This window comes from Schistocerca americana, chromosome 4 (assembly GCF_021461395.2).
Source record: "Schistocerca americana isolate TAMUIC-IGC-003095 chromosome 4, iqSchAmer2.1, whole genome shotgun sequence".
Classification (NCBI taxonomy): domain Eukaryota; kingdom Metazoa; phylum Arthropoda; class Insecta; order Orthoptera; family Acrididae; genus Schistocerca; species Schistocerca americana.
The window spans coordinates 74,526,997-74,548,249 of NC_060122.1; the positions used below are offsets into that span (position 1 = coordinate 74,526,997).

The 21,253-nt window shown below is 44.5% G+C and overlaps 1 protein-coding gene across 1 annotated transcript in view; it reads left to right on the forward strand.

The window, feature by feature from the left end:
• The window catches only part of LOC124613269 (cilia- and flagella-associated protein 299-like), a 56,626-nt gene extending 35,837 nt beyond the window's left edge, over positions 1 to 20,789 (forward strand). The window contains exons 3-4 of the mRNA XM_047141961.1: positions 6,707 to 6,904; positions 20,607 to 20,789. Of these exons, the coding sequence (XP_046997917.1) occupies positions 6,707 to 6,904; positions 20,607 to 20,789 (381 nt within the window). The remainder of the gene's footprint in view (positions 1 to 6,706; positions 6,905 to 20,606) is intronic.
• Positions 20,790 to 21,253: the final 464 nt, after the last annotated feature.

A 21,253-nucleotide genomic window follows, 5' to 3' on the forward strand; every position in this document is an offset into this window, starting at 1 on the left:
GTGGTCAAGACGCAATATGCACAGTATACAGTCAAAAACTCGACTCCTTCCTATTCATAACCATTGGAACAGCAACTACTGCCGCGGTAATTTCTCCGAACGCAAGGGACGATATCTCCGGAGCAGGCTGCAGCGTTCTCACCGCGTCACAGCTGTTTTTCCTCGGCCCTGCCTACTTTATGATTCAACGCTTGTATTAAATCTTGTATTCCTTTATCTACTGTTAACTAATAATTTGATACATATCCAGAGATTAGATTAGATTAGATCAGATTCAGATTCACTTTTCGTTCCATAGACCCAAAAAATGAGATGATTCTCGTGGATGTGGAACATGTCAAAAGTATAACATAAAGACATAAAACATTTGAATATAACACTTACTACACTGATCATTTGTCAGGAGATTGTCGAAATAGGTGAATACAATCTGGTAAACTGCAACAGCCAATATTTAGAGAATTAACACGCCATCAGAAAGAAACATTGTTATGTATGCACTATTAACAAATTTATCATACATAAAAACCTAATCTTGACTGTTGTGACCAAGTGCTGTCAAAACTGAAATCTGTTGGCTTAACAGTCCTTGTTAAAATATTCATCTATTGAGTAGACGGAGTTGCCTATCAAAAAGTCTTTCAAACTATGTTTAAACCGTGCTTTATCTGAAACCAAGTTTTTAATGGTTGCTGGCAATTTATTGAAAATGTGTGTTCATGAATATTGAACGCCTTTTTGGACCAAGGTAAGTGATTTTAGGTCTTTATGTAGATTGTTCTTATTTCTATTTATGATACTATGTATTGAGCTAGTGGTTGGAAATACAGATAAATTACTTCCAACAAATTTCATTAAGGAATAAATATACTGAGAAGCCGTAGTTAGAATACAAAGTTCCTTGAACAGTTTTCTACATGATGTTCTTGAATTTACACCATAAATGATTCTTATCACACGCTTTTGCACCCTAAAACCTTTTGCTCGGTTTGATGAATTGCCCCAGAATATGATCCCATATGATATAATAGAATGAAAGTTAGCAAAGTGTGGAAGTTTTATATATTTATGTCTCCTACATCTGATATAATTCTCATTGCAAATACAGACTTGTTTAGGGGCTTAAGCAGTTCTGTGGTATACCCTTGCGAACTGGTGCTGTAATCAGAGGACTAGAAATGGGTACACAATAGTAATTTACGACATGCTGCTCAATGGCCCTTGAATATCCAATGGCACATGGGACCCACTTTCAGCTGCGAGGGAAGGAGAGGCCAGTATTTCATAACTTCTAATTCAAAGCCCCATTCGCAGCGTTGTAGTCCTCCGACATATGGAACAGGGGACTGCTCGACGCGCCACGGTGGTCATGCAGCGAACTGCGACGTATCGTAACAGGCGGTACACGTATCGTGCAGTCGCAGAATAGCTAGTGGCTTTAAACATTACAATATTTCTTGTAGATCTACATCTACATCGATACTCTGGAAATAACACTCAAGTGCCTGGCAGAGAGTTCATCGAACCACCTTCGCAATAATTCTGTATTATTTCACTGTTGAACAGCGCGCGGAAAAGACGAACACCTACATCTTTACGTGCCAGCTCAGATTTCCCTTATTTTATTATGATCATCGTTTCCATTTATTTAGGTCAGCGCCAACAAAATATTTTCGGATTTGGAGGAGAAAGTTTGTGACTAAAATTTCGTGGCAAGATTTCGCCGCAACGAAAAACGTCCTCGTTTTAATAGTGTCCATACCAAATCCTGTATCATGTCCGTGACACGCTCTCCCCTATTTCGAGATAATACAAAACGTGCTGCTCTTCGTTGAACTTTCTCGATGCACCCCATTAATCCTATCTGGTAAGGATCCCAGACCACGCAGCAGCAAAGAGGACGGACAAGTGTAGTGTAGGCAGTCTCATTATAGTGCGATTAAAACTACTTTGTACTTGACAGTTCGCTGAGCACCCATGCAATGTTGCCAGCTGCCGCTGTAAAAAATGGAAGTCGTGTTTTTTATAATTTGGCAACTGTGCATGGTAGGGTGATACGAGGACTACCTTCTGACACTTTTTTTTTAACTTAGTGAAAATTTTGTGCTGCTGAAATAGAGAAATATTTAACTTTTTACGAAAAGTTGAATTTTCACACTACTCAATATTAATCATTCCATATCTCCTAAACCATATGTCGTACAACAACAAAATTTTAATGTTGTCTTCAGTGGCATATTTCGATAATGTTTGCAAACTTTCTGACCAATACAGCCAGTAATACTGAGGTAATAAATTAAAATCTCACGTCTGACGCGGAACTTTTTTCTAATCAACATAAGAAAGGTAGTAAGCGACAAACATTTTCCCTTTACATTTTTCGTGGGGCGTCAAAGCGAGAAAAGTTTCGGAAAGGTTTGAATTTATTTTTAGAGCTTGTTGGACGTGGGTGGGTGCTACAGTTTCGCCAAGACGAGAATAGTATTGTGCGTACCGTTGAAGTGCTGATATAACTTACATGGGGTGGGAGAAAGCAGCACATATACCGCCGTTAGTTACATTTCCGTCTTGTGTCACGAATTTCGCAAAAAATCACAAAACTCAAAATACCAAGACAACGAGACCAACACCACCAAAAGGTACAATTTTTTTTGCAGCTTACCATCACTCGACGTGTTCTATGTCCGACAGCTGGAAAACGCCGCTTATATCTGTGTCGCTAGAACTTTCAGATGACTCCCCGACGGCAATAATTAATTCGGAAACACTATCTTCCAATAAGGATTCGTTCTTCCATGCCTCCTGAATGACAGCTTTTGTATGTACTACCACACTACTCCTGTTGTCCACAGTTACTTTAGAAACAGCTTCGTGTAAAAGTCTTTCCACTTCTGAAAGCCTGAATGTCTTGTTTTCTCGTGCTATGTACCCCTTGATTTGGGCCCATATTAGCTCTATAGCACTAAAGTGCAATGATAGGGAGGTAATTTAATTACAGAATGTCCATATTTGTTGGCAACTTCATCTACGACGTATGTCGGGTGTCGTGGCTTACGTTGTGACACAAGTTCCAATAGTTCCACTTTCTTCATTCCGTCATCGAATTGTATATTATTTCGCCGTAACCGCTATATAATTTCGTCTTTTCTAGAAGAAGGAATGTTTTGAGTCCAAACAAAGCAGCAACTCACCACACAAAGATGTACGTGCATTCCCAAAAGATAATGTTATGTATCTGGTAGATCAGTGACGATGTGGTGCAGTATGAACTGCTTCCCCAAGTTTAACCATCACTGCTGACATCTATTGTCAACAACTCAGACGTCTTGCACTCGCAGTCCGAGAACAACCAAAAGGAAGACTGCTTGAAATGATGCTACTCCACGATAACACCCACCTGAATTCTGCTAGAGTTACAAAAAAAAAAAAAAAATTCCATGAATTGGGTTGGGAAGTCACTCCACACCCACCATATTCACGTGGTCTTGCGCCGTCAGATTTTCACCTTTCCCTCTCTCTATTGAACAACCTTCAAGGAACTTCATTTGTGGATGAAAATTTGCTCTGAACAAACCTCGACGAGTTCTTCGCTTCAAAGCCATGTGATTACTACAGTCGGAGCATCGGAAAGTTATGCCAAAATAGGCAGACTAAAGTCTCTGTAATTTGTATGTGTTGTGCTTATTAAGTTACGGAAAAACGCTAGGAACTTATGTACCAACCCAGTGTATTCTATTACCAACTGGCGACGTTGTTGCATGGCCGAAATCTCCTGCTTCATATGTAAAACTTTGTACCTCTTCGTACATCTTTAGTAATTTAACAATGCTCAGTTTCTACTAAATTAACTGGTTTATTGCATAGCGATATTATGGTATTAAAGCGCTGATGACCCGTAGGCTCCTCTTCCTAGTATTTGCTATACCAAACTTGAATCTTAATGACTAATATTTAATAAAGAAAATTGTGAATTTCGCTTCAGAATACTTGCGGTACTCCTACGCATTGACTGTCAAGCAAGATTCGCTCTCGGGGCTTGCGTACTTCTCCCCACTTGCATGATTGACTACCGCGCCGTATGGTCTACTCCTCACCACCACCTTCGAAAGAACCAGCTTCCTACTCGCTGCCACTACATTCTACAGCACTGCTTAAGGCAGCGAATTGCTTCTGCTACCTATAGAGATCTAGTAAATGTAAAATTTATAAAATAAAATTGTTCCTAAAACAGAGGAAACATTTTCTCCGTACGGTGGAGTGGTTTGAAATCCCCTTTCGGCCGACAGTATTATCGCGTCTAAACTACTACAACTGCAGGTCATTATAATCTCCTCAACAAAGCTATAACAGGATCCTTTTTCAGGTGTCTTCAGTGCGTTGATGCACTACCTTTGATGATGTCGACGTTAACGTCAACGTCGGTAGGACGCTGGAGTTTCTTATTGCAGCATGTTCGAGTACTCTGAAACCGAGAGAAATCAGAACGGTTCGTAAGTATTATGTCCCTTTTCACTTCCTGTCTTAATGCTATAGTATGCTTGTACCTGATAGCTTTTCTGACCTCTACACTGCCAGATGTCATTAAAATGGGATATTTTGTTGCGGAGTTGCTTCAAGGAACATATACTTGTTCCTCTTTTGGTGTAAATCATTGGAGCAGTGAAATATATAAGTTATGGAATTCTTCAGTGGCTTCATACAGTGACTGATGTATTTCCAAATATTTCGAAACACTTGATCGTAATTATCCTACCGTTTTAGAAAATTACAACGTTTAAGAAGGATATTTGCAACTGAAATTCGCTTACGTTCTAGAGATTAATTATACGGCAATACATAAATGATTGCAATATGTTATTTAGTTCACACGTGTAGACGGTCTAAATACCATGTAGCACCATCAGAGATGGCCAGGATAAATTCGCTGCGTGATTTGTATGTGAGTCCATAAGGAACAACGATTTTTCACTGGGGAATCGTGTCGAGCAAGACGCTGACCAACGATATCCTTGACGTATCTCATTCGATGGGCGACATATCATGCGAGCGTACGGGCAAGAAAAGTAGAGGTACCTGTCGTTCTTCGTAGAAGGCTTTCACATCCCTCATCACACATGACCAAGGACTACGTTGCTGAAATATGACCCGGGGAGTTGACTCAATGAAGGATGGACAAGTTAATGAACTTTCTGTGCTGTAGGATCTTTTGCAGAGTCAGCAGTCACCTGTCGCTGTGCACTAGCCTCTTCTGACGACTACACCCATTCTGGTGTCACTGTAATGTCAGCTGTTTGGTCACGATGTAGACTTCCTGGAACAGTTCATTTTGCCGTGTTCGAAATGAGTGGTACGTTGATAAGCTCTCAACGTAAAATATAAACCACCACCTTAAAAGAGCACACAGGTCACTCGGAGCGCTGCAGATGACTAAGAAGTGGTAGCAGGCGATCATGTGACACTCCACTATCGATATAAGTCAAGCCTGTCAAGTCATGTTTGTATTCTTGTCACTTGTGTGGGAGACTGGAAGAAAGGTGCTACCGTTTTTCGACGTATCCACCACCACACAGTGAATTAAGTTGTCTGATTAGTAGGTGTATTAACATGAGCTGTACAATGTGTCTACGAAAGAGAGGCATATCACTCGCAGCTAAGTAACACAGCATAAGAACAATGGTCGTAAAACGGTCCTAACCGACAACCACCTGAGAGGAGTGGTAAGTTTAGCCGACGACAGCCGATGTCGGTTACATATGGAGCCGGATACCTCCCGAAAGGTCATTGCTAAGAGCAGTGCATGCAACGGCATGTCTTCAGTGGTCAAAAGAAACACAGAAACTGGACATTAGGTGACTGCAAGAGTGTAGTGCTTTCGGAGGAATGGCGATTTTGATCCTTTTCAAAGGATGCAAGTTGTCGAGTGAACCGATGACCCAATGATACATTTAACCTAAAGTGTGGAGGATGTTCGTCATATCATGACATGGATCCAATCATTCAGGTTATCGTGAACATGTACCAGGATGTATGGTTGATCATTCCTGATAACCATGTGTTGATCTTTCTTCTACACATTGGAATGGATGTGCTGTGTACACTTCCGTCTTCCAACGTGGCAACAGTTGTGTTTACAAGGTCCCTGGTCTACGGACACTCAGGAACCCCATCACACCTTGACTGTCGCGCTAAGTCGTCCGATCTTAATCCCTCAGTAATGTCTTGCGCTTTTTTGTAACAACGAGTGAAACACAGCAGCCAACATCCCCAAATTTGTAAACACTAAGGAATCGAATCATCAATGAGTGGCTCCCGCTGGATATGGCATACCTGAAGCAACTTCTGAACCCTCTTCCTCACTGAATTGAGGCCGTTATCAACGCTAGAGGCTGTGATGCATAGTATTTGCCTGCCTAATTTCATGTGCAGTGCGCTAATATAGTTTTAGAAGTCGATGAAGCATTCAGAGTAAGCGAATGGAATATCAGTCGGATTAACTAGGCCGTCATGTTCGCTGTGTGGATGCTCCGTTGGGCACAGCTCGATGTCTGTGGATAGCACTGCAGTCGGTATGGCTCCAGCTCCTTAGACATGCACTTGCAACCCGTCTAGTTGCTACACCACTTTGGCCACAGCAACGTGCCTGGTCAGTGTGGTTTCCAGTACAACATACCACAGACGTGCAGGAACAGCCTCCACTGTGCTGCAGACGATCATCTTCATACGGCTGGTGGACCGCGCGGGCCACCAGGTGTCCGGCTACGTGGACTTCGCCCACCGCATCGCCTCAGAGAGTTGGCTGCGCATCTTCAGCGGCGCCAAGAAGCTGTGGCCGCGCTGCACCGACCTGGGATACTTCAACTGGCACACGCGCGTTACCAAGACCAATTCCTCGCCCAACTTCACGGTACGACTTAGCGGCCAGAAAATGTGTGGCGGGTGGAGGATCCAATTGTCACATTCTATTCACTGCAGGTCACTTAATCTGCGTCTTTTGGTTTCTGTACTGCTGTTAAATGATGAGATATAATTGGCAAATGTGCCTTAAGTATTCACCAAATGCGCTATTCAACAGAAGCAAGTGGTGTCGAGGTTTGAGCCTATTGACAGATCTTCTCCTTTGTCCATCAACGATATTTTCCAGTAATCGCGAGTATTTGTTCCTACGTATTAAACAACCAGCCTCCAAAACAGCTTATATCACCTATAAACAGCAGGACTGCTGGTAGGATTTCTGCGATACGTTGCACGAAAATTAGGATGCATGGGTTTCACATTGAACTATCAAGTCCAAGTTCCATTGAGTTTCGTACTTTGAAAAAGTCTGCTTTATCTCTCAAACTGGTACGTGTGAATAGTGTTTCACTATATAAGTCATCGCGGGCCGGAGTGGCCGTGCGGTTCAGGGCGCTACAGTATGGAACCGAGCGACCGCTACGGTAGCAGGTTCGAATCCTGCCTCGGGCATGGATGTGTGTGACGTCCTTAGGTTAGTTAGGTTTAATTAGTTCTAAGTTCTAGGCGACTGATGACCTCAGAAATTAAGTCGCATAGTGCTCAGAGCCATTTGAACCATTTTTTATATGAGTCATGACTGGGTCTATAGTTCACACTCACAACAGCAATTTCCCGTGCAACAACCTGCTGGATACTAACGAATCGCAGTTTACAACACACATAACAGCTGCAGGAGTGACGCAGGCAAGCGCTGATAGCACTACTCGAGTCTCAGTAGCTAATATGTCAGCTCTGAAGGCCAGAATGGTGCTGTAGATGCTACTTTGTGTTAAGATCAAGCGCTAGTTGTGTTCTACCAGCCACTTGCGCACACTGGTGGATGTGTGGGAATGCACATTAGGTTGTTCAATAATTCCACTCTACCCAGAGGAAAACAATCCTTCGCTGCAGATACGTTTGCTCTTCGAAGATGAATTCGGACTCAAGTTAGTGGTAAGTTCTTTCTGCAGCAATTAATGTTTGGAAAATCAATTTCCTGTAGAGGTATCTTTTATTAAAGTCCAGATAAACCATCCTCATGAACGTGAGCACCTACGCCTGACAGAAGAGACTGCCAAGATCCAATGAAGAGCAGCTGTTTCGTCACGGGATCGTTTAGTCGGAGCGAGAGCGTTACATAAATGCTTAATAAACACCAGTGGCAGGCGCTACAACTGAGGTTTACTGTTGAAATTTCGAGAGAGCAGTTTCCAGGATGAGTCAGACAACATATTACTTCCCGACATAAACATCACGAAATGACCACGTAAGAAAATTCGAGAAATTAGAGCCAATACAGAGGCTCATGGACAATCATTCTTCCCATACGCCATTAGAGAGTGGAACAGGGAAGGGAAGCAGCAACTAGTGGTTCCAGAAGTACCAGCCGTCACATATAGTTAGGTGGCTTTCGTAGTACGACGTACATGTAGCTGTAACACCTAAGAAGCGACTTTATCGAGGTAGTTAAGGGAGCACTCTACACAAGCTCCAAACACCGGTCTTTAGCATAGGGAGGTACGCTACACATCATTCGTAATCGGGGAAGAAAAATTTTAATTTCCTGGTATGTCGAGGGCATTGGAGACGAAGTACAAGGCGGAGCACGGTCGCTTTATTCAGGGAAGTGCTCTAGCATTCTCCTCGAATAATTTGAGAAAACTACAGAAAACCTTAAAGTGAGTTTAGAACAACTTGCGACATTTGACAGTTCTACGACTGGAGGAAAGAGTTGTTGCCACGTGACGCCAACTTCCAGAGCATTTTTAACCGGAATTTCGTGAAGAATTTTTAAGTAATAATCAAACGACGACATCAACCAGGGCACTAAAGAGCCAGGGTGATACATGTTTATCCTGCCACACTTGCTTATCGGTGCTTTTGTTGTTCCTTGATTGTGGGGTCCTTTCGCCCTTTCGTCAACGTGTGACACGTATCAGCCCACGCCGTCCAGCGAAATACTCCTCACGGCATGCAGATACAGGCACATTCTGGTCGCTATGTCTCCCCTCTTGATGACAAATTTGGGAAACGACAGTTTCGATGAGACGATTTCCTCCCGTTAAACATATTTGTTTCTTTGAAGCCGTAAAGGGAAGTGTCCAACATACGGTACGCCTCGCTTGGCTAACACTAATACACGTGTCTGCACATTGCATCCTACTGGAATGTACCCATCTATGTTACTTAAACGCCAGGTGTAACTTCTTTTCCTGCCAGTGTTTCCAGGAGAGAATGACCTGGTGATGCTTCATCGTTCTAGTTTTCCCTCCTTTCCTTCAGTTTTTCAATTTTAATCATCATAGATCTGTGGCTGTTAACTGCTGTACTGTTCGTTCATCGCTTTTTGAAGGTACGAAAACGGTCCCCAACTAATGCACTCCAATTCAAGGATCTCAGGCATAGAGAACACAAATTCGCGAACTTGTCCACGCGTTGGAAATCTCCTACCAACCCCTGATACCTTTGAAGCCAACGACCGAGTTCTCGGAGGGCATCTTTAATAGTGATCATGCTGTTAAGATTTATCGCACTTCTATTACAAGAACATTAACACAAAAACCTTAGTTCACAGAAACAGATTGTAAATAACTATTTGCGACAATCTTTTTTCAAAATGCTGTTATTGTTGCGTTCTCTATTCTTAGAAAAGAACTCGGTTTGATTTTACTGAGAACGATTTTATTTTAAGATCTTTTGCGAAACAGAAGTTCGGCACAGTCACTATAAAATACTTTTGGTAGTGTTGAATATGCACACTGGTATAAAATTACTTTTCAAGTAACTGAGAATGCTGACGTTGTGCCGGTATTTATCTGTAGTATGCCCGACACTTCCAACACGTGGAATTTACTTTTGGCTTACAAAAATTCTCTGTATGCAACGTTTGAAGTAATGTGACTTAGCCTCACGCAAGTGCACATAATCTTCATTGCCTAGCCCTCTCTGGTTGTTGTTTACGTGCAGTAAGTATCGACGATAAACAGGCTAAACAGTCCACGAAATCCTTGAAGGAACACAGAACGATTTCGTCTTACATGTACTAGGTGAAAATAAAATTGTTGGGTGATTTTTTTGTTTATATTCGACAATCTTGTGGTAGGGTTGATTTGATGCAATCCAAAATTACAACCACCTGCTGCATGGAAATGAATTAAGAGATATTGTAGGGCGTCGTAAGACTGATGTGTTACATGAAGGCGATCGTCTTGGGAGCGCAATAATATGTTACGCCGCTCACGTTCTTGATAAACCGAAGCAGTGCACCGACGTCGAGCAGATGGTTGTTTATCTTCATTAAAGGCAAATTTATAATAATTATTTTGTCCTCGCGAAAGAGACTCTAGTGCAGCCTTAAAACCGTGGATTTATGGATTCACTTGATGCAGCATCTTTCGAAGCAGAGCAGTCAGATGGTTTTTAAGCTGTGGGAAATTTTGATTCCAAATATTTGCCTCTTCTTCTTAATTAGAAACGAAAGACGGCTAAGCAGCAGTAAGGTGGTAAATTAGGTTCTGAACCTTAAAGGTAAGGATGAATGCTCCTTCCGTTTTTTGTTTCGCGCCAAATGTCATTTGAAACGCATATTGTACGCAAGAGCGTTTCCAAAACTATTTTGACTATCGCCACCACCCAGCAGAGATTTCAAGATCTCAGGGGGTTCCGAAAAATTCCAATATGCACTTTTCCACCCAAGCAACACATTCGCATCGCTTCTTTTTGCCATTTTAGAACCTCACAAAATGTACAATTTAGGACCAGTCATACGATTATCTGTAAATGCACTTTTTTTATCAACCAAAGGAAGTTCAGCATGCCTCACAATTATTTCTGGATTTTCTTCTGAGTACTTAGACGAATTTGACGTTCTATTTAGCGGGTGTCGATGTCGATCAGCGTCTAGGCGAACTTGGCACTGTTTTTCTGTCTCTGCCTGCCCTATCCCATCTGTTGTCTCACTGAGTACTGATCGTGAGTGCCACACACTGTCTCCAACCTCGAAAACCTTTACCCAAGCAGAGTCCTGACTGAGGGCCGATCGTGAGTGCCGTATATAGTCTTGCGCCTCGCAGGCGTCCATTGGCAGATAATCTCGTCTAAGTTTGCAGCGTGTTCGCCCAGCTGCTTCACGCTCTCTCGAAAGCAGAGAACAAAGCGTAGCGCAACTGCGCGATGATCGTGAGCGCGATTTATTATCTCGCATCTCAGAATCATTTTCACAGTGTGAGACGTGCCTAAATTATGATGGATCTGAGCATCACATGGGAAAAGTGATGAGCAGTATTGGTTTTGGCTGACTTAGCTATACAATGCAGAAACAAAATTGCAAATATCTTAGGGAACTTCAGAGAAAATGTGCCTGACGACTTTTAGGCGATAGACCCTGTGTATTTTTCCGTCCATCCAAATTCTTGATCAGTGGCAATTAACAAGGTTAGCAACCACCTCCATTGCTCACACGTTGATTTCTTGTATTGTTTGCAAGTGTGGTTTCGATATGCCGCGTCACTGACACTGCTACTTCTAAACTGATCTTGCAGGCGTGTGTGCCAGCCTTAGCCAGGGCGTTGTAACTGGGAATTCAACTGCCTATTCAGCGTGTGATCAGAAATCTTGTAAGTTTAACAATCTTCTGTTACATTTGATATCTTCACACTTTTGTATATATACATCGAAAAGTGGAGAAAGCGATCGGCAACCCTTCAGTCACTGAAGAATCACATGGTTGGATGTGTACAAGGTATTGCGTCGATCACAATAGGGACTACAGACGGTAGGGCAAGAGTCACCAGAGGTCCTCCGTGTTAGGGCCCTATTGCCTCGGCTGTGTCACTTGTGCGGAACCGGATTGGCACGAATTCCTCTGGACCCCAGCTGTACAGGATGGCGCAAGTCCACATGTTGGCACAGTTCAGCCAGGTTGGAGCCCTGACTTCGTTTACTTGCCAGTATGTGCTCTTCCTGGTGTTAAGGTCACGAGTTCCACTCAGCGTTGCTATTCGTAGTTCCTGAGTCGCCATTGAGTTCTCTTTTGCCTTCTAAGGCACTGTTGTTATTCGTATGTGTCCCAGTCTCCCTGGAATTTATAGGCGACAGGATTTATGTCTTTTGTCAGTCGGGCCGCGACAAAACATGAACAGGAACAAGGACAGGAATCCACGGCTAGACGAAACTTCGGCCACCCTTTCACGCGGCAATGTGAAGTCTGCTGACGGACATCCATCCTGGCATGCTGCCAATACTGACACCGTTCAATGGTCTAAGGACTGTGCGCAACGTACCTCCAACCACAAGTCACCAGTAATCACTGACAGTGATACCGATACATGTCTTGTCCACAGCACTGCATGAGCGACTGATATTCCACGTTATCATCTGACAGTTGTCATGGTTGCCTAGTGATAGACCTCTCATCCACTGCCTGTCACGCCTTTTAAGCTCCAGACACTGATACAATCGACCACCATGTGGAGGCACCATTGGGTGGTGTTTCTCCTACACCAGCTCGTCGGTCCCTCTAGTCTTCTGGGATCTTCACCCCTGTCGTTCCCCCCTGCGCCAGAAAATCTAAATGGTCATCCGCTCGAACCCATCGCAGTGGCTGTGATTCGGATATGGATGCTTCCCTACCAAGGAGAAACCGCATGTGTTGGTGCCATGGACCAGGCAATGCGTCACCCTCCTGACCCCACTGCTCAGAATCCACCGCCACCACCACCAAAGAAGGAGAAGATCCCTCCTATCACGATTTACAATCCCACGAGTTATATTAAACTGAACACTGAACTGCAGCCCCTTTTACACCCCAATTGCTGGCAGTTTATCAGAAAGACCATGTGAAATACCTGCTTGACCCAAATGATAACTACCCATAGTACTCAACTTCGTGAAGTCGAAAGCAATGAGTTACTACACTCATCAGGCTTCTGGTGACAGAACAACAAAAATCCCCACATCAGGTCAGTAATTTGTAAAACAGGTCAGAAGGTACGTTAGTCACAGGATGGGCCCACAAAGGTCGTCGCGCTGGTTGAAGGGGTCAGTCAGATTTTGTTATAATGGCAAATCACCCATTGCACAACCTCCAGCCCTCTCAGGTTGTAGTTGTCTGTATTTTAATGCTAATGGTATTAAACAGGTGAAAACTGAACTGATCACCTCCCTCTCCGACCATCATGGGGAAATTTTACTTGTATTGGGAACATATCTGAAACTGGTGGACAATTTTCGTCTATGCAGCATGGTTTGCTATCGCACAGACCGGCTCCATCACCAAGATAGGGGCATGGCAGTGTTCCTCCATAAGGCACTCTCCCACAGTCACGAGGCTCTCCAACCACTGGAACATATAAAGGCCATGTTGGCAACTGTCTGTACCCACATTGGAGCTATCACACTTGTTGTGCAAACTTGAGCCCAACCTGCCTCTTCTTGAAGCTTCACTCTGCACGTTTTCAGCCGGCGCTGTGGCCGAGCGGTTCTAAGCGCTTCAGTCGAGAACCGCGCTACTGCTACAGTCGCAGGTTCGAATCCTGCCTCGGGAACGGATGTGTGTGATATCCTTAGGTCAGTTAGGTTTAAGTAGTTCTAAGGGACTGATGTCCTCAGATGGTAGAGCCATTTGAGCCACTTTTTGAGCTCGCTTTCCAGACTCAGTGGGGCATACCTCAATACCATACATCCAGCTTGCCATTCTTGCATCGCTAATCCCAAGAGCAGACTCCTCCTCGAACAGGAGGATACTCTGGCTCTGTCAGTCTATGGCCTTGTATGTGCCCATTTTCAAGAATATTGTGGTGCAGTTTTCGTTGGAAACACTCCATGAACTGGGATCTGATCATGACCTGGTGTTCCTGGACCTTTCTGATGTAGCTCTGTCTTCGGACATCTGTTCTACCTTGGACATCACCGATTGTGACAAAGTTGTCAGGGTCCTCAGCAATACAACTGGGGAAAACCTCAGGCTGGCAATGCTTGTGAATCTGGTTAGTACTGTTGATTATCTAATGAAGGAATACCAGAAGGCAATTAAGACCTCTGCTTCCATTGCACCTAGGGCTCTAACGCCACTGGACGCCTAGCCTCCTCCATTGAATGAACTAAAATACAGACGAACCACTATGCAAGAAGAGGAAACAGTTTTGTGACCCTCGGGTTCAGCATTGCGTGAGGCATCTCCAGGGTGAATTCTGCCACCACCTCTCCGATAGGAAAACAGAACAATGGGAGGTCAAGATTTTCGCCTTTCTCCACCAATATAAGTCGGAATGGCCTGTTGTCTGAGATCTGAGGCGTGTACTGATAACCAACCATCCCATCTGCACAGTGGGTGGTTTCACTTATGATGCCCTCCGTGTTGTGGAAACTCTGGCCAATGTATTTGAGGCCCAGAATCAACTGCTCGTCCAGGAGCTTACACTTGGTGAACTCCAGTATGAACACGATATTCTGGCAGACATTACCACTTTCAGACATCGACCACATCTTACTGCCCCTCACATTATGTTCCCAGCAAAAGTCCAAAGGATCCTCCAGTGGAAACATTGGTAGTCAGCTCTCGGTTTGGACAGAATCTTAAATGAACACCGCCGGCCGCAGTGGCCGTGCGGTTCTAGGCGCTACAGTCTGGAACCGAGCGACCAGGTTCGAATCCTGCCTCAGACATGGATGTGTGTGATGTCCTTACGTTAGTTAGGTTTAATTAGTTCTAGGTTCTAGGTGAATGATGACCTCAGAAGTTAAGTCTCATAGTGCTCAGAGCCATTTGAACCATTTTTTTAAAATGGACACCTCTGTCGGCTCCTGCACAAGTCACTACTCTCATTCATCAATATCATGAACTGCTGTGGCACAACTGGCCTTTTCCCCCCACAGTGGAAGCAGCAAAAAGTCATTGCCATTCCCAAGCCCTCAAAGGATCCTACAGTGCCTACCAACAACAGACCCACTAACCTTCTGAATACTGTGGCGAATGTCCTCCAATCTTTGATCCTGCACCGAATTCCCTAGCCTCTGGCAGCGGCTGGGACGATCCGTCTAGAACAGTGCTGTTTCACATCCCGCTTGTCAGGTGAACTAAAGCCCTTAGGATCACAGAACACATCAGCAAGGGCATTAACTCCAAGATGTCGTCGCCAGCGATTTTCCTGGACCTACAGAATGCTTACTACAGGATTGAGAAGACAATCTCGTGTGCAAACTGCTGACACAGACGACCATCCTGGACATTTATCAAGAACATGGATGATTTTCTCCTTGATGGAATCTTCTTGTTTACTGAGCAAGGGGAACACTCGAGCATACATCACATGTTGATGGGTATTACTCAAGACTCTGTTGTAACTCCCATACTCTTTAATATTTACGTTAATGATTTGCCAGTCATCCCTCACTGCCACCTGATGCAATACGCCGACGATACGGCGCTCTACACCACCTACCACAACAGTGACCAGCTCACTGCTCATCTCCAGAGGGAGGTGGACGCAACAGCCACCTGGCGTCTTTAAGACAAGATTGCCCTCAATGCTGCCAAAAATGCAGCTGTCTGCTCCACCAAACAGGGCCCTATCCTACACCAAAACATCACTACTGCAGGCATCCTGGTCCCATGGTCACCTGATACGAAATATCTAGTTGTGCAGATGGATAAAAACTGCTCTTCCATCGATATGCAGAATACGTCACCCAAAAGGGGCAGAAGCTGATAAATGTATTCTTCCCTTCCTGCTACAGCAGGGAACTGACCATAGTCACCAAGCTCCAGATGTACCAGACGGCTGTCCAGTCTTCCCCCATGGCTCTTGTGCTTTGGCCATGATTAGTGCCTTCTGGATGCAGACCCTCCAATGCCTGCAGAATAAGGTGCTTTGGTGGAGCCTGCATGCCCCTCCACTCACGAGGACTGTTACTTTACACGAGGAAACCAACATGATCCCTCTAAAGACGTCCATTCAGAGAAGGGGAGGCCCTCTACGACGAAGTCGACGCCCAGCACGACACAGTCAATGGATTGCAACACATTGGCACCACGACTCCCTGGCATTGGGAACACCACCCTGTTCCTCTGACCATCCTCGAGGACTCAGAATGGATCATGGCTAACAAGAGCCCAGTCGCCCCAGTATGGTAACTAATAGTATGTGTTTTAATATGGCCACTCATTCTGTGCAGTCCTTGGTGCGACCCTCACTCTAACTACCTTTGCAGTTGTGTCACCCTTATCAGCAACTCTGAACTTAAACCATCAGAGGGTGGCGTGGGACTTAAAGTCTCCCACCACCACACCTTCAACGTGTAGTATAATGATATTGTGATACCGTCATTGTAAGGTAGAAAAACATTACTCCGCCACCAAAACAATTAGCCATCCACACAGGAGGAAAATCCTCAAAGTGAGGCAAACCATCACCGAAAACACTACATACCGCAGCAATAGCGTACAAAACAGTTATCCTGCGCCACAGTCAAGCCAAGGAGGGGCTTGTTATTTTCAGTGAACAGCGGACACGTTACAGTTCGCTTCACCGGAGCTCTAGGCCAATTGATGCGTCGGCTCTTAGCAGGGATTATCAGTGGCATTGTCTTCACGTCCCACTACGTTTATTCGCTGTGTGTTCCAGGCGTTTGCCTGTTAGTGTCTGAGAAGTATTTTTGCTGAGAAGGGTTTTCCTTTGCCATTAAATATCTCTACTGTTGTCGTAATAAACCGTTGTTCTCGTTTACCTGGGTCTCATCAATACTTATCAAGTATCTCCCCGTGGGAGATATAGCTCAAGTATTTCCAAAATATTTAAAGAACAGATATAAGGAGATGAAACATAGGCGAATATACACTACTGGCCATTAAAATTATTCATTGGACAAATATATTATATTAGATTTACATTTTCACTCAATTTGGGTGCATAGATCCTGAGAAATCAGTACCCAGAACAACGACCTCTGGCCGTAATACCGGCCTTCATACGCCTGGGCATTGAGTCAAACAGAGCTTTAATGGCGTGTACAGGTACAGCTGCCCATGTAGCTTCAACACGATACTACACTTCATCAAGAGTAGTGACTGGCGTATTGTGACGAGTGTGTTGCTCGGCCACCATTGACCAGAGGTTTTCAGTTGGTGAGAGATCTAGAGAATGTGCTGGCTAGGGCAGCAGTCGAACATTTTCTGTATCCAGAAAGGCCCGTACAGGACCTGCAACATGCGATCGTGCATTATCCTGCTGAAATGCAGCGATCCAATGAAGGGAGAGCCAAGGGTCGTAACACATCTGAAATGTAACGTCCACTGTTCAAAGTGCCGTCAATGCGAACAAGAGGTGACCGGGACGTGAAACCAATGGCACCCCATACCATCACGCCGGGTGATACGCCAGTATGGCGATGACGACTACACGCTTCGAATGTGCGTTCACCACTATGTCGCCAAACACGGATGCGACAATCATGATGCTGTAAACAGAACCTGGATTCATCCGAAAAAATGACGTTTTGCCATTCGTGCACCGAGGTTCGTCGTTGAGTACACCATCGCAGGCGCTCCTGTCTGTGATGCAGCGTCAAGGGTAACCGCAGCTATGGTCTCCGAGCTGATAATCCATGCTGCTGCAAACGTCGTCGAACTCTTCGTGCAGATGGTTGTTGTCTTGCAAAAGTCCCCGTCTGTTGACTCAGGGATCGAGACGTGGCTGCACGATCCGTTACAGCCATGCGGATAAGTTGCCTGTCATCTCGACTGCTAGTGATACAAAGTCGTTGGGATCCAGCACGGCGTTCCGTATTACCCTCCTGAACCCACCGATTCCATATTCTACTAACAGTCATTGGATCTCGACCAACGCGAACAGCAACGTCGCGATACGATAAACCACAATCGCGATAGGCTACAATCCGACCTTTATCAAAGTCGGAAACGTGATGGTACGCATTTCTCCTCCTTACACGAGGCATCACAACAACGTTTCACCAGGCACCGCCGGTCAGCTGCTGCTTGTGTGTATGAGAAATCGGTTGGAAACTTTCCTCATGTCAGCACGTTGTAGGTGTCGCCACCGGCGCCAACCTTGCGTGAATGCTCTGAAAATCTGATCATTTGCATAAGACAGCATCTTCTTCCTGTCGGTTAAATTTCGCGTCTGTAGCACGTCATCTTCGTGGTGTAGCAATTTTAATGGCCAGTAGTGTAGTAACTGTAAGTGCGTACATGTGTGTTACAATGTTATTTCTATCCCAGCTAAAAATGCTAACTCTTCTACACTCGAGAACTCTACACTTCACAACGAGCACTGAAATCACAATTTGCCATTGATACTCACTAACACGTGCTACTGTTTACTGACAGGGAAGCAACAGGTTGCATTAGAGTATATCTGCCGAGCCTTTACTGGCGTGAGAGGAGAAGCTAACTTGATTAGGATTACTTGGACAAAGGTATAATATCCTCTTTGCAGGGTAGAAGTGTCTAAAGTCATAAGTTTTTTTAACTGCAGTATAAATGAACTCTGAATAGTACATCGGTATGCATGCGACAGCTTGTGTGACTGATATGTCCCAAAAGGCCAGTCATAAAAAGGGATTTTCCGGTGCTCATACTTCGGGTGCTACTGGTGGTAAAAAGGTAGGGTCATGTGCTCTGGATAGGCCTTGGTCTACGGGCGATCTGTATACCCACAGACGAAACGTCTTAGTGTCACTATCCTACAGTAAAGGGTCCTCCTGCTAAGGCCAATGGAGCAAATCGTTTAGTTATCTTAGTATTTGATATGGTCTACGGTGGGCTTGATGAGAGTTACGGAGGCACCAATATTTGGTGGGCAGTTGCTCGGTTTCTTTAATTGCATTTTTGCCGTCACCAGCGGATCAAAACCCAGCCGAGGATTCTAGGACGGCTATAAACAGCAAATGGCTGAAATTTTGACAGTAGAATCCTAAGATCTTGATCTCGAACAACGTGAAAAATTTTGATGATTTCTTTATCCGTTTCCAAAATATAGAGGTTCAAAGTTATCCTACTTCTACACGTAAAATACGGTATGAGGCGAAATCCAAATAATAAATGGCCACAGCAAATCGCTCAAATTTTAATGATTCATTCTCTAGGCATTTATCTAGAAGAAACAGCTCTCCCTTTTGAAAAACCTTTATCCGTTGTCGGGAAACACTCCCAAAACTTATTGTTTGGGTACCAAAACCCAGCCGTGGATCCTAGATGGCTATGCACAGCTATAATTTTGGCGATGTATTTCTAAGATCCCGATCTCGAACAATTTTGAAAATTTTGTCGATATCTTTATCCGTTTCCGAGACACAGAGGTTGAAAGCTACTCTACTTGTACACGTAAAATACGCATTAAAATCCGGTGTGAGGCTAAAACGTAGTTTACAAAGTGACGTTGCAAGGAGAAATACGCTGTAAAATGTTCCCGTTATCATCTGGGAACCCTATGTTGTAGTACTGAAGCACATGGAGTTTTTTTCATGTAAAATCCGGTCTGCCGTGTAAAATTGGTTTTGCGTTATTTTAATTTCACATAAATAAATTATCTAAATTTTAATGACTGATAAATTTATTTTCTTATGAGTTGTATGCTCTGCTACAGCAGGGAAAAAGAGGGGAACCAGCAGAATAGTGCCCCTGTCGGAGCAGGAAAAATGCGACTATGTTCCTATTTATTTAAAAGACCTCATTCTTCCTTCCTCAACACCTTTAAAATTTTTCCCAAAATTTGGGTATGTGAACATATGCTCTCTTTTTTATGCTGAGAAAGAAGAAGACAGTGGCAGTGGCGAAGAGACGGAAAAATAATAAGTTCTGGAAGATGGTAGACAGTGGCCGTGTTATAGAAAGACCGACGGAGACAGTGACAGTGTGAGAGAAAGAGAGGGGCATGGTGGCAGAGTACTGCTAGGAACAGAGTTAAGGAGACAATGCCAGGGGAGGGGGAGGGAGGAGTAGAGAGAAAATTGGAAGTGGGTGATTCCCAGTAATAATCAGAGATCGAGTATATGATAATGACGATGAGGAATAGAGTGATACTGTCTGTGAGAAAAAGCAACAGCAGTAGGAAGGAAGTAATGGGATATTAGCAGTAAGAAGGAGCAGGAGGGAGACAGTGACTGCGAGAGTGAGAGGAGACTGTAGTAGTAGAATACAACAAAGGGGACTGTGGCTGTGACACAGGAGACAATGAAGGAGAGACACAAAGAAATAATGACAGTGAGTTCGGCTGAATGACTGAGTGAGAGAGGGCAACTGTGGATGGATGGATGTGAGTGGTTTACAGCGACAGACCAGAGTGTGTGTGTGTGTGTGTGTGTGTGTGTGTGTGTGTGTATGAGCGTTTGGGAGTTTGAGGTGAATTGCGTGTTAAAAAAAATAGATGCTGAGGTAGGTGGAATGAGGCAGCAGGTACCCCACTTTTCAGTCAGTGTCTTTTAATTTAAATAAGCAGTAACATATCCACATTTTCCGTGCTCCGATAGGAGCGTTTTTCCGTTGGTACTCAAGTGCATAAGCAGTCGCACGAGCTGGAGAAAAAACCAGCGAGTGTGGCTGTGTAGCTGTGAGGGTGACAGCCGGCGTCCCTGCACGGCCCTTGTTCCGTTGGCAGGCGATCACGGAGCCGCGCGAGGGCCTGATGTACGAGCACACGGGCGACCACAAGCTGGTGCGCGTGGGCGCGCGCTCCTCCACGTCGCCGGGCGGCCGCCAGCACACGGTGCGCACCTCGGTCAGCTCGCCGCAGTTCCTGCAGGCCGTGCTCTACGACCACCCCGTGCGACGGCGCAGCTGACGTAAAGCGCCTTCGTGATTTGTTGACTATGCTCTGCTGCAGTTGGTGATTTCCGTACATAGTTCTTCGTGCAAGATGCATGTAAAATTTTTGTGACTATTTTAAATAAAGAATATAAGTGATATAGACTAAGTGCCTTATCCCCTACCTGAATGAACGTCCATTAAGCATAATCCAGTTTTGTCAACATCGTCGACGTTACAAGAAAGACTGACACTGATGAACCCCTTCCCCCCTTTTTCTTCCAATAGCAACGAAGTATTTACCGGCCATTAAAACGTAACTGCCAGGCATCCAGTAATTTACACACCATGAAAACGAAGCAACAAATCACAATGTAGCCCCAAAAGCAGCCGACTTGGCTGTGAAAAAAATCATCTGAACGACCTGAAATTTTTGTTTTGTTCAGAAGCATTTAACACACAGAAATTACAAAAAGGGTGTAACTTGTCATATTTCCAGAT